This window comes from Cryptotermes secundus, unplaced genomic scaffold, assembly GCF_002891405.2.
Source record: "Cryptotermes secundus unplaced genomic scaffold, Csec_1.0 scaffold2225, whole genome shotgun sequence".
NCBI classification, from domain to species: domain Eukaryota; kingdom Metazoa; phylum Arthropoda; class Insecta; order Blattodea; family Kalotermitidae; genus Cryptotermes; species Cryptotermes secundus.
The window spans coordinates 169,333-181,917 of record NW_019739258.1 but is presented as its reverse complement, the minus strand read 5'-3'; the positions used below and the strand labels follow the sequence as shown (position 1 = coordinate 181,917).

General features: G+C 37.0%; 1 protein-coding gene across 2 annotated transcripts in view; it reads left to right on the top strand.

Moving 5' to 3' along the window:
- Positions 1–12,585, top strand: part of LOC111871930 (trehalase) — a 108,979-nt gene that overhangs the window by 83,979 nt on the left and 12,415 nt on the right. The window contains exons 5-6 of one of the 2 annotated variants that reach the window (XM_023865343.2): positions 2,300–2,576; positions 4,232–6,941. In XM_023865343.2, the coding sequence (XP_023721111.1) occupies positions 2,300–2,575 (276 nt within the window). In that variant the 3' untranslated portion in view covers position 2,576; positions 4,232–6,941. Of the gene's footprint in view, positions 1–2,299; positions 2,577–4,231; positions 6,942–12,585 lie in introns of those variants that run through there. The other variant, XM_023865342.2, reaches the window with a different exon arrangement.

Genomic DNA, 12,585 nt, shown 5'->3' with positions numbered 1-12,585 from the left:
AAGTTTATACTTGAATAACAAGGTTGGAAAGATGCAATATGCACTGCTGTTCACATATATTTTGCACCTTGGCATTCTGAATTTTCATTTGAAAGAAAAAACTTTGTGGCTTTAGTCCACAAGCAAACTATACTGACCGAGCAACCGCCACTTGTCAGTGAAGTTAGTGCCAGCTTTTGCGAATAGAGAGTGTCATGTGGTCAGCACAACAGATTCCCGCAGCCATTAATCTCGGTTTTCTAGACCAGGAATTTGTACTTGATTGTATGTAAATTTCCTGAAGCCCTAAAACTCTCTACACTGGTTACTTTGTTTTCCATCATTGGTATAGTTACTGCTCTTAACCACAGTTCCTATTACTGTCATATTCCATATGGCCACTGGCTTTACTAATGGTTACTGCATATCAGTACTTGTGTGAATGTTTCTGCCATTGCAGAAGTATGTCTGCCAAGTTGCTATTCTCTCTCAGTTGTAGGAGAGTAAAATGACATAATGTTCATATCAGAATAGAGTCCATCCAGTAATGATTTGACAGATTTTGTCAAATATTAAGTTGCATCATGGATATCTGGCCAGATGTGTGGACATAACACAGTCATCACTTTATGCATTATTTTCTTGCATATTGTGTGAGGAATACACAGTCAACATTATTAACCTTTGCTTGTCTTGCATTTCATTATTATATTGGCACATATATGTGTAGTCCAACTGGCTCTATATTTTTTCAGTACCGTTACCCCTGAGTTAAGGTTTTGCTACCAGTCCCATACTGTTCTGAGATTTAAAATCTGTTTACAGAAGGTGAAGATTAAAGGCAAACACATTCCTGCTATGAAGATCAGGTGTACTTTTTCTGTAATTGAAAAGATTAGAAATTTTAGCTTTACCAAAAAACTTTCATATGTTTAGCATGTAATATAAGGCAGTATTTTTTAATTTATGTTATTGAAAATAATTATTATGTAAAAAAAAATTAATGATACTGCAGTCCTTGTTTGTTTGCAATTCATCTTTTCGTGTTATGACAACAGTTGTCTTGTGTCTCACAGCATGCGTATCAGTGGTCAAGCAGACATTGTCATATTGTTCATACCGTGCCTCATTCTTTATTTGTTAAATATTTCTAAAAGGAAAATTATATAAATATATTTATGTAGAAGTGCAGATGTCCCCTAACTTAAAAAAAAAAATTAAAATTCGCTTAGTGGGGGGTGGAGTCCGACTGGGTCCACTCGGCACGGCAGGCACTGATTGGCCTATTGTAGCCTGCCCTGGGTGATTATGATGATGGAGAATTTGGTGGAATGAAGATTGGCAAGGGAAACCGAAGTACTCAGAGAAAACCATCCCCAGCATCACTTTATCAACCAGAAATCCCACTTGACCAGACCTGGGATCGAACCTGGTCCACTGCGGTGGGAAGCCAGCAACTAACCGCATAATAATTGCACATGGTTTGCGCTTGTCTGGTTTATTTTGTTTGGCAAATATTTCTTATGAGCGGATGGGTAGCCATAGTTTATTAATCAGTCGAGGGTTATTGAATATGATGCCTAGCATGGCGTTTTGATTTATGTTGAGTGCTTGTAATATATCTGCTCCCCCTTCTTTGCTTCTTATAGGGGAAATTAGGTTGCGACTGTGCCCTAGCTTAAGTAAATTTGACTTTCACATATTTCCCATTAGTTCATGAATTTTCTTTAATTTGATATTGTAGTGGCCAAAAAAAAATTATGAAGTTATTTATGTAAAAGAAATGAGTTAAAATAAATGATATTAAAGTTAATTGAATTGTGTATTTTACAATGGAAATTAAAAGTCATAAGGCCGATGATTAATGAAAATGAATGTGGAATTTCAAATTACGTGACCATTATCAGGAATTTAACTGTCATGTAAATCAGGCGATGTTTGTATAACATTGTAATATATTTACAGTATTTGAATATAGTTTTCTGGTCATGTATATGCTATCGAAAACATCTTTGAGGATTTGTTACCCTCAGATAGTGGCCTAGATCATTATGTCATTGTTAGAAAGTTATTTGATTCTATGTTCAACACACGATGCAAATCAAAATTATCCAGAGATTTCAAACACACAGAATTTCTTTGATGTAATTGCCCACTGAAAACATGATGTGCTGTGTAAGAAGCTTTTGGTGGAAAATAATGTAGCTTTTACAGTAGGACTGCAGTGAGAGTTCCCAGTAGCAGGTGACACAAGGTTATGACAGCCAGCTTAATCGCTCTGATGATGAAAACTTCACACTTATTGCGGTAACCGTTCCAGTATGATGCAACAATTCCTGGTGGCTATGGAGGTGGTGGAGAATATGAAACCCAGGAAGGGTTTGGCTGGACAAATGGTGTAATAATGGAACTGCTAGACAAGTATGGAGACCGACTCACAGTTCGTGACAGATTCTTTGAACCAGAATATAAACCAAACTACCAGTCAGAGTCCAGAATTAACATAGCATCATCAGCTCCTTTGTCGTCAGTAGGACAAGTTCTCACAGGAATCCTGGCACTGGTTGCCACATTTGCTGCAGGATTTATAGGGTGAGGTAAGTAACTTTGAGAATTTTTCAGCATAGTAAGTATGCAAGATTATGGGTTCTGATGGCAGCGAGGATGGAAGTTAAGAAATTTATACTCATATATAAGAGTTTTTTTTTTTTAGCTGTAGAGTAAACTTGAAACTCCCGTGGAAGGTGCCAGAGGGTTCATGCTGACACCATTAATCCAGTTTCATTTTAGTGATCATTTGGAGTTTGGAAGAAGAAATTCTCATTAGTCAGTTTTTTTTTTATTGCTAGTGGGTGGGACTAAGTCCCTTGTACTGTGGCCACTTCTGGCCTGTTGTACAAGCCCCAGATGATAGGCGAGTGTGATTGTGGAGCAGTTGGTGGAACAAAGATTGGCAGGGGAAACTGAAGTGCTTGGAGAAAACCTGCCCCAGCGCCATTTTGTCCACCACAAATCCCACTTGACCAGACCCGGGATCGAACTCGGGCCGCTGTGGTGGGGAGCCAGCAACTAACCGTTTGAGCTGTGGCGCGGCCCTAGTCAAACAGTTTAGTGTCAGCAGTTTTCTCTTAAAGCAAAATCTCACATTTAGCAAAATCCTGCATTTAATGAACTCCTTGTTGGTCATGTGAGCCTGGATAGCTCAGTCAGTATAGCTGTGGGCTGGACAGCTGGGGTTCAGTTCACAGGAGGGGCATGATTATCCTCTTCTCCAGTGTCAAGAGTGGTTCTGGAGCACTCCCAGCCTCTTATACAGCGGGTAACAGGATCTGTTACCCAGGGGGTAAAGCAGCAGGGGTGTGAAGCTGACCACTCACTTCCAACTAGTGCCGAGGTCAAGATAACGCGTATCCACTCCCCCAATACATCTACATTGCATAGTACGTAATTAATTAAGCATAGGGATAACTTTGCCTTTATGCCCTGGGGCATGAAGCTGACCACTCACCTCAATCTAGTGCCAAGGTCAAGAATATCAGAGCTATACCTCCACTCCCCCATACATCTTCATGACGTAGAGCTCAATTAATTAACCACAGAGTCAACTTTTCCTTTTTTAGGTTCATCCCTGCAGGTGCCCAATATAAATAAAATATTTTTTCACCCATATTTAGTGAATTTCAATAATCCACATTAGTGTAAGAAATTTTAAACCTTCCAGATGAAACTGATGCATATCTCCATCTAGTGATAAGGATATGAATGCTTGCAGCTGTGCATTCCTGATGTTAATTAAGCACAGGAACAAATTTGCATGTATTTTTTTTTTTCGCTTACTGAGGGGTGGAGTCCAAGTGGGTCCACTCGGCACGGCAGGCACTGATTGGCCTATTGTAGCCTGTCCTGAGTGATTATGATGAAAGAGAATTTGGTGGAATGAAGACTGGCAGGGGAAACTGAAGTACTTGGAGAAAACCCATCCCAGTGCCACTATGTCCACCAAAAATTCCACTTGACCAGACTTGGGATCGAACCCAGGCCGCCGCAGTGGGAAGCCAGCGACTAACTGATTGAGCTATGGCACGTCCTAATTTGCATGTAACATAAATTGCCAATTTTGTCTGAGTACTGACAAAACAAATGGAAAATATAACTTGCTCAAGTGATGCATCTCTCTGTCTTGAACATCTAGTGTATATGTGTTGTTGTGTCTGAGAAATATATTGATTTGTTTTTCTTCTTTTCTTTGCAGATAACTTTTCTTAGACCTTATAAATTAAAGCTGTTGGACTATGTGTGTTAGCAAGACATGTCAGCACCAGGTCAGGTTAGAGAAATACAGTATGAGACATTTTGACTCGGGAGTTTGCTGTCGGTGTCTTTCTCAGGGTTACTAGTAAAAAACGGTTCCTGTAGATGTCTAATGAAGGACAGCCTTTATACAAGCAGTATTTTTTTACATCAATGTGATTTCTGTTTTATGTCTATTGCTACATAAGTAAAATGTATTTATTGTTTCCAGAATAGAATAATTTTGGGGAGGGGGTTTGTAAGCCCTTTCTTTGTAGTGTTAATGAAATTTAAATGCATTTTTCTAAGCAACCATAACCTATACTGTCATCATATCTGAAACACATGCAGTTGAAGAACTGGTATAATGACTGGGCTACAGGCTGGATGACTAATGAATTGGAGTTTGATTCCTGGCACAAGCAAGAGGTTTTTCTCTTCTTTGTGATGTGCAAACCAGCTGCAGGGCCCACCCAGCCTTCTAGCAATAGGTATTTGGGGATGTTACCCTGGAGGTAAAGAGATGTGATATAAAGTTGGCTGCTCACCTCCATCTAGTGCTGAGGTCAAAAATGGCGGAGCTGTACCTCCACTCCCTCATATATCTCCATGGCATTGTGAAACAAGACCTCAAGGGGCGTATTCTTCTATTGTCACTTTATTACTCAACGCTGTAACTACAATTCAACGTAACTATAACACAGAATGTTGAACAAGTAGTTTCACAGTCGCTCTTTTGGGTTAACAACTCTCACTAGACTGTAGAACTGTCCATCTCTTCATGCTGGCTAACCACTGGCTTCTTTCGGCCTCCACTCTCTTCTGTCAGTCCTCAGCTTCTGTCTGCTCAGCTGCCACAGTCGATATATATATATATATATATGTGTGTCGGACAACTGTGAAACGTCGTCTCCGCAGCACATCTACTGTTATGTCACAGCAGGGAAATGTTTACTGGCCTGTTGCCCTTAGCAGCAGCAGCAGTAGCAGCTCGTGTGCTGTTACGTCACCACGGGGAAGGGATGCGTTATTGCTGAGTCCACGATTCCCAACACATGGCATGGTGCTTAATAAATTAAGCCCAGGGAAATACGTATACAGATTTTTAATACTTTTTTCTGTAAAGGAACATTTTATTGGTTGACATTTTTTTATTTTGTTTCTGAGAGAGCATAAAACACGTTTTAAATTTTTTTTCCCTAAATGACAATTTTTAGGAACATAATATACATATTTCCAGAATATTTTTGTTACTAAAATATGTTTTAAGTAAATTTCATAATTGTAGAGCTTGTGGTTGCTTAGAACATGCTTTGAAGTTTGATAAAATGTACATAAGTTTGGACTTTCATACTTCCCTTGAAATATCTCCAATTTTAAGAGTGTATTTATAGAGCGAGTTTATGTAAATGTGTTGGTTCTCCATTCCACAGTTTTTAAATTCTCTGCACATCAGAGAAATGCGAGTAGAATGATGTAAGGTAATCATGCCCACCTTATCTCAAAAGATGTGATTACTTTACAGATTATAATTCCTGATAGAGATGATATTTAACAGTATAGTTTGTTACAATATTATTATTTTTATTGAAATATTTTATGTATTAAATTATTGCTTTGTATATATTGAAGTCGTTAGATCAACATATAGTTATTAGTTATGCAATTGAGATGTCCGGTAGTAGTTGTATGTACCCCAGCGTACTCATTTTGTTTGATGTATTTAAGTTATTTTATGTGTTTGAAATATGTTAAATGTTGGGAATGTTGTGTCTGTCGAGTTGTCTGACTCTTGCATGATATACTATGTTATGTCCTTCCGAGATGCTTGCTCAGGCCAGTAGGATTACATTGGACTGCATGACATTCATCATGTTACCAAAGTATTTATGTATCCATGCTTATAATGTTTGTATGGTTGCATTACCGTGTTTTTCAACATTTTCTTGGCATAAGTTTTGGATTAGAACTTTGTCTTAAGCTGAACTGGAATGAACTTGAATCTCTTGCAGTGACTAACAGTAATGAACTTCTCTTGACCAACTCACTTGCATTATTGTAGAGTAAATCTCCAAATTTCTGCAAATTATATTTGCCTCCATCATAAGATATACATGCAAATATATGCAGGCAATGGTGGGCCCTAAACAGAGAATGATTTTCAAGGTCCCCTCTCTTTAACTTTTCTTTTGAAAAGGAAAGACACTCTAATTTAACATCAGTGCAAATGTTTTTGCATTAACAGAGTCAAAAAGATGAAGATTTAAAACTCACATTGTAAAAATAACTTGTATTAAAATTATTTTTCAAAACATGGCAATTAACATTTTATGCAATTAATATCTGGTGTAATTGTTGGAGACATACTATGTATAATGCAGACTAAAATATCCATATATATATATCCTTCAGATATTTTGAAATGGTTAAAAAAAGTTTTTAAGCACATTTTACTTGTGCCCATGTGGCGAGGGCACCTAAAATCAGGGGCCCTGGTCAGCATCCAACTTTGGGCCATTGGATAACGTGGCCTGGTATATATACATTTGGCTGTCAGAGCCTCTTTCTTTTGATAATAAGCTAGCCAGTGACTGGCATATACAGTATGCGCCAAAATGTATGGTACTGAAATGAAAAGACGTCCTGTTGATACCACTGTCTATTCATGTGAAGGCCCCTTGCATGACAGAACCTTCTCAGATCCTGAAGAAACAGTCCGATCACCATGTACCTGTAGCGTTCTTGGGTGACGGTAAGAGCATTGCCTTCCTCATCCTCAATGAAGTAGGGGCCTAATGTACCGTGTGTTGACTGCACACCATAGCGTCACACGTGTACTGTGTAGCGGTTTCTGGACGGTAACATCTGGCCGCTCGAAACCAAGGAAGCGAGTTGTCTGGCTACCACTTCCATACAAGTGGAAATAATGCTCAACTATGAATACATTTTCCTCCGTCGAGAGACCCATTTCCAACAGCAACTGCCCAACACAACTTCCTTTTCACTACTAGGAACACGTGCGGCTGGAGCTATGCCCCGTCGACAGATGCACATGCATGTTTGAGATGCGCGAGTTTCAGTACTGCTTTTTTGGTGCATACTGTATTTTGAGGTGAAGTTACACAGTAAAGGTTATACAAAGACATGAGTATCTCACTGATGCCAAGAGTATCATTAACTAACAGACTTGGAAATAAGAAGAGATGTGGGTGACCTCTCCTCAGCTGTGTAACCCCTTCTATTATTGGTTGGTGCATGGCCGAAAGAATGAGGCTTAGCTGGGCAAACATGTATATGTGTGTGTTATGGTTTGTATTTGATGCTCGCTTCCCATTTTTTACGTGATTAATGAGTCAAAAACAACTTCCAGATTGGTGAGTTTAACTTGGAACATATTACCTAAGATTACCTAAGTGGATTTCATTTATTTATAACTGTGTATTTATTTTACACAAAAATTGCTTCAGGTTATTCTGTCGTTGGTTATTTTGTATCATCAGTTAAAGAGCAAGGAATATTCTTGTTCTGTTTGAAGTATATTTCTTCATACATGCTGAAAAATGTGGTATATTCTTTCATATATGAAACTTGATGTCATCGTGGGTTAAGTATATTTTTCATTGATCAGATCTTTGAATCGTTAACTTTATTTTTTTATAAAACTGTATCTGAAGACTTTGTAAAATTGTGATAGTTAATTACTGTAAGTTTAGAACCCCATTTATGATACTAATTTAGTATTTACCTTAACCACTTATTTACATCTGTCATACAAGTATGAAAAAGTTTGTCATGCATTGATATTCAGATTAAGAAAGCTTGAAATTTATTTCAGAATGATTTCAAATTAAAAAATGGTTTCTGTATTATATTTATCCTCTCATACATATTTTGAATAATAACGAAAATTCTAACAATTAATTTGCTAAAGTGTTAATTTCTGCACTGTACAGCACTGCACTGTTGATGAAGGAACAATCTAACATATTTTTTTATATAAATTTGTAACATGAAAAAAGTGTAGAGACAGTTATAAGAAGGAAGGACAGGAATTTCTTAAGGATAAGATTTGCTGCATACTTACTTTGAAAAGTTAGCAATTTAGGTATGTCACATGTTTCTGTGATTTATCATTTACCACATGTTCCTTTGTGTATGGATTATGTTTACTTTAGTACTCACATTTTGAAGAAACAAAGTGCTGAGAAATACGGTAACTGCCAGTTATGTTTATAAATTAATGTTACCCTGATGTGTGATATTTTATACCAGTCATTATTGGCAACTTTAGTCTTTAGATTCTTCAGGGGGTCATAACTGAAAGTTTATTTTTTTTTGTAGGAAAAGTTCTTTAGAGTGTACATAGATATTGTATATATTTTGTTTTTAAGAGATGTTAAATTTGTATGTAGTTGTGTTACTATTGTGAAACATGCATTTATTTAGAGGGATGATAAAGATAAGAAATTGTATATTTAACATATGTCTAAATAAAGTGTAAAAAGAAGGGAAGATGTACCAATAGATTTTGCCTGCTGTTGTGTCCAGTTAAATTTGAAGATTATTTTTTTTTAATGAAAGCGGTTATAAATTTACATTTTGAAAAGTACATTGAAGTTGATGTGGTGTTCTATTTGAGGTTCTTATGGCAGTGACTGGTGTTGATTTTATATCATAAATAAATTGTTAATTTATATTATTTTAATCTGGTATTACCGTATTTTTTGGTGAATTTAATATTTAGAAGTAATTTACCTTAGTAACTCATTTTGTGCACTGTGTTCATGGAAGATTAGTGTCTTCTAGACTGTGACACCAGACAGTCTGGTAGTTAGTTATCAACATTATGGCAGAACTTACTACATCCATTTTCAGGGTAACACTCTTCTACCTTGATGTTGTAGGCAGTGGGTTCTGTCAAAACTTCGGTAACTATGCATGAAACTATGGTGATATATCCCAGGAGGCAGTAATCTTCATGCAAGATTTCAGATTCTGATGACAGTGACTAAGAAGGTACTGTCTTCAGAAATTTGATGCCGTGTTGTCTGTAGAACATTGCTCATGTTGTGGAAGAAAGTGCTGTATCCATCTTCCGGATTGAAGATTTAAGCAAGGAGCAAAAAGAGGTGCATGCTTGTAGGGCTTACTGTTTGACCCTGAGGATGGTAGTACACTCCTCTGAAACATGTCAGCTTCTACTAGATAACATTACACTTTCAAAAAGATGTTGCCCATAAATACATAACTTANCCAGTGATCAGATGTTAAACAGTAAGATTTAGCAGTTTTATTAATATTCTTTAAAATCTCTGTCCAGCATCTGTAGTTGAGTATTTTTGTCGGTATTTTGCAGACATCGTATATTGTTTCATGTTGCCAATTTCTGAGTGAATTTCTTTGTTGACATGTTCCTATTTGTCATAAACAGTCTTTCAACCCCAAATTTTGTGTTACGAGAATGAGAGTGAGTAGCTTTAATTACATCTTTGTAAAATGAGATTATGTACATAGAAGATGAAAGTATATAAATTGTTAGTTGTTGGATTTAAAACTTGCATTGACTCTGGTTGTTTATGTTTGTCTGCATGAGTGCATGCATGCATTTACTTTTGCATCTTTGCCGTCTTTACAGTAACATTGTTCCCAGAAGTATTTCCTTTGATTTTTCTTTCTTAGACGCGGTGCTTTTTTCCCTGATGATGTGATGGTATTCAATGCTGTCACTTTCTAAATGATGTATTGAATATTTTTTAATGAAACTTGGTAAATTAATTCAAAAGTTCAAAGAACAAAAACACACGTTTATTGGTACCTTTTCTTTCAAGAAAAAAGGCACTGCTTACATCCTATATTTCTTTACAAGAATAATGATTGTCCTCTCCACTCCCACATCCACAAGTGTTTATATGAGACATAGGAACTAAGATGTCCTAGCTAAAACCCCCATCGTTCCTATGAATGCAGTTAGAACAAGGATGTTACATCTCACAACAGGATGCCCTAGATGTGATCAAGGAAATCAAATGTGAACACATGGTTTCCTACCATTCCTCCAAACACTAGTACTTTACGATGCTATCGGTATCCTGATTATATAGGTCAATTGACAGAATGATAGATGAATGATAAATAGGAAAGGATTTGGAAGGAAACAGTTATAGCCTAATTGAGGTAATTGCCTGAAAGGACTTAGGAAAACCATGATAGTTTGTGTCTCAGGTGAGCTCTGAACTGAACACTTCATGAATATGAGTCCAGTGATGGAGACATTTGCTGAAACATTGGACAGTCACTCTGCAGTGACACAGCCGATTACCTGAGTAGACTTCGCTGTGTACTGTCAACATGAAGGCTTCAGATAATATATACACTTCACATCTCTTGCTTCATGATATAATAACATGAGTATTTGACTTTTTTTTAATAAGAAATAAGAAGAAAGCAGTCTTCTGGGATTTGGCACCGTGTATATGTGGTGTTAACCGACGTTTCGGAGGAACGTATCGCCTCCATGTTCAGGGTAGAGGGAAAAATATAAGAAATCCTTCTAACCTGAAGATGGAGGCGATACGTTCCTCCGAAACGTCGGTTAACACCACATATACACGGTGCCAAATCCCAGAAGACTGCTTTCTTCATAGTCACCGCCGTGAAAGCCTCAAATCTTACAAGAAATAAGAAATGTGCAATATTCCTAAGAAGTGTTGTGCATTTTGTGTGTGTGAAATATGGTCACCATAAAATTAGCATTTTTGCCAGAGTACTAACTCAACATCTTGCAATGATTTGGTTTTCTGGAATTGGGATTGTTGTAATGACTTTCATTTGCTACTGGATCACAGAATATTAAAGAAGAAATTTGTTTTTTCAATGTTTTTTTTAATGTCACTGTCAATATGGAGACAATATAGCAAGGATTATAGTATGAATGTGGAGCAGTTGTGGAATGAGAATTGGCAGGGGAACTGAAGAAGATATAACACTTGAGGTTTTAATAACAATGGAAGTTCATATTATAGTCTTCTGGGTTATGACACCGTAATCTTGTAAATGGGTGACGTTTCAACAGTACGCTTCTTCAAGATGCTGGTATCCACCTACCAGATTACACAACCAGGTGTATAATCCAGATGACCACTATGTTAAGAGAATACTTGTTAACAAGTTTTGAGTGTGTCAGTGTGGGAAGTCTTGAAAAGTTGGAAGTGGAGGTGCAGAACTCCTTGAATTAACCTCATAATTTTCTGCTCTCTATATGAACACTGTGACCAGTCATAAAGTGTTGTTGAAGGGAGTGCATGTGATGCAGTTTAGGAGTTAAAACATAACTAGTGAAATGCCTGTTGAAAATTCAACTAGAAAAGTTGATGATTACCATTTCAAATCATTATTGCCATAGATGACGCTTCAAGTGACCTACTTAGAGACATTTCAGACCTGGAGACAGAGACTGAAATCACAAGTTCGCTGATTATGCACACAGTGAACTTGAAAAGTTCTGGGAAGACAGCTTCACAGAGTAAATGTAATAATAATAGTCTAAAAGTATACCATATTTTGGAGAAGACCAACACTGCCCTCCTAACCGACAAAGCTGTTGTTTATTGCCACAGTCTTCTGGTCCTATCAGAGCTAACAGTAGTACTGCATTTGGTTTCCATGGAGGTGACATAGTAACAGGCTGACAGACACTGTTCTGCTTAGAGCAATAATTGTATATAGACTTTAAAAATACATAAACAACAAAATTCCATGGCCTGTGTAGTCTGCAAGCGAACTATACTGACCGAGCAACTGCCACTTGTCTGCGAAGTTAGTGCCAACTTACATACTTGTTTTAAGGTTTGATTAGTGTTTATGGGGATTGTACAGTTATGTGTGTGTTACGTGTGAAGTAATGAGTATGTGGTAATAAAGAATCATAAAACTATATAGATGGGAATTTTTGACAAGTCATCTCTGGTATCAAACACAGGTCACTGCTACAAATTTGACTTGAAGTCAGAACTCATTAGTTAGTGTGCAGTTGGAGTAGTTTGTTGTAAAGTCTCACATTAGCAAAAATTTGTGTTGTATGTGCTACACTCTTATTGAGCAGTATACATTTTTTTATTCCTTTTCCCAGTAATCTATAAACCTTACAAGTGCAAAGGGTTAAAAATTTCAACCTTTAAACAAATTTCTATATTTGACAACATCTGTTGGAAATTTATCTGTATTACATAGTCAAGAAATGTTGGCAGGAATATTTTCCCTACATGTGAAAGTCTTAGGAAGTTCTTGTACCTCTTATTCCTCATGAATTTTATGGTG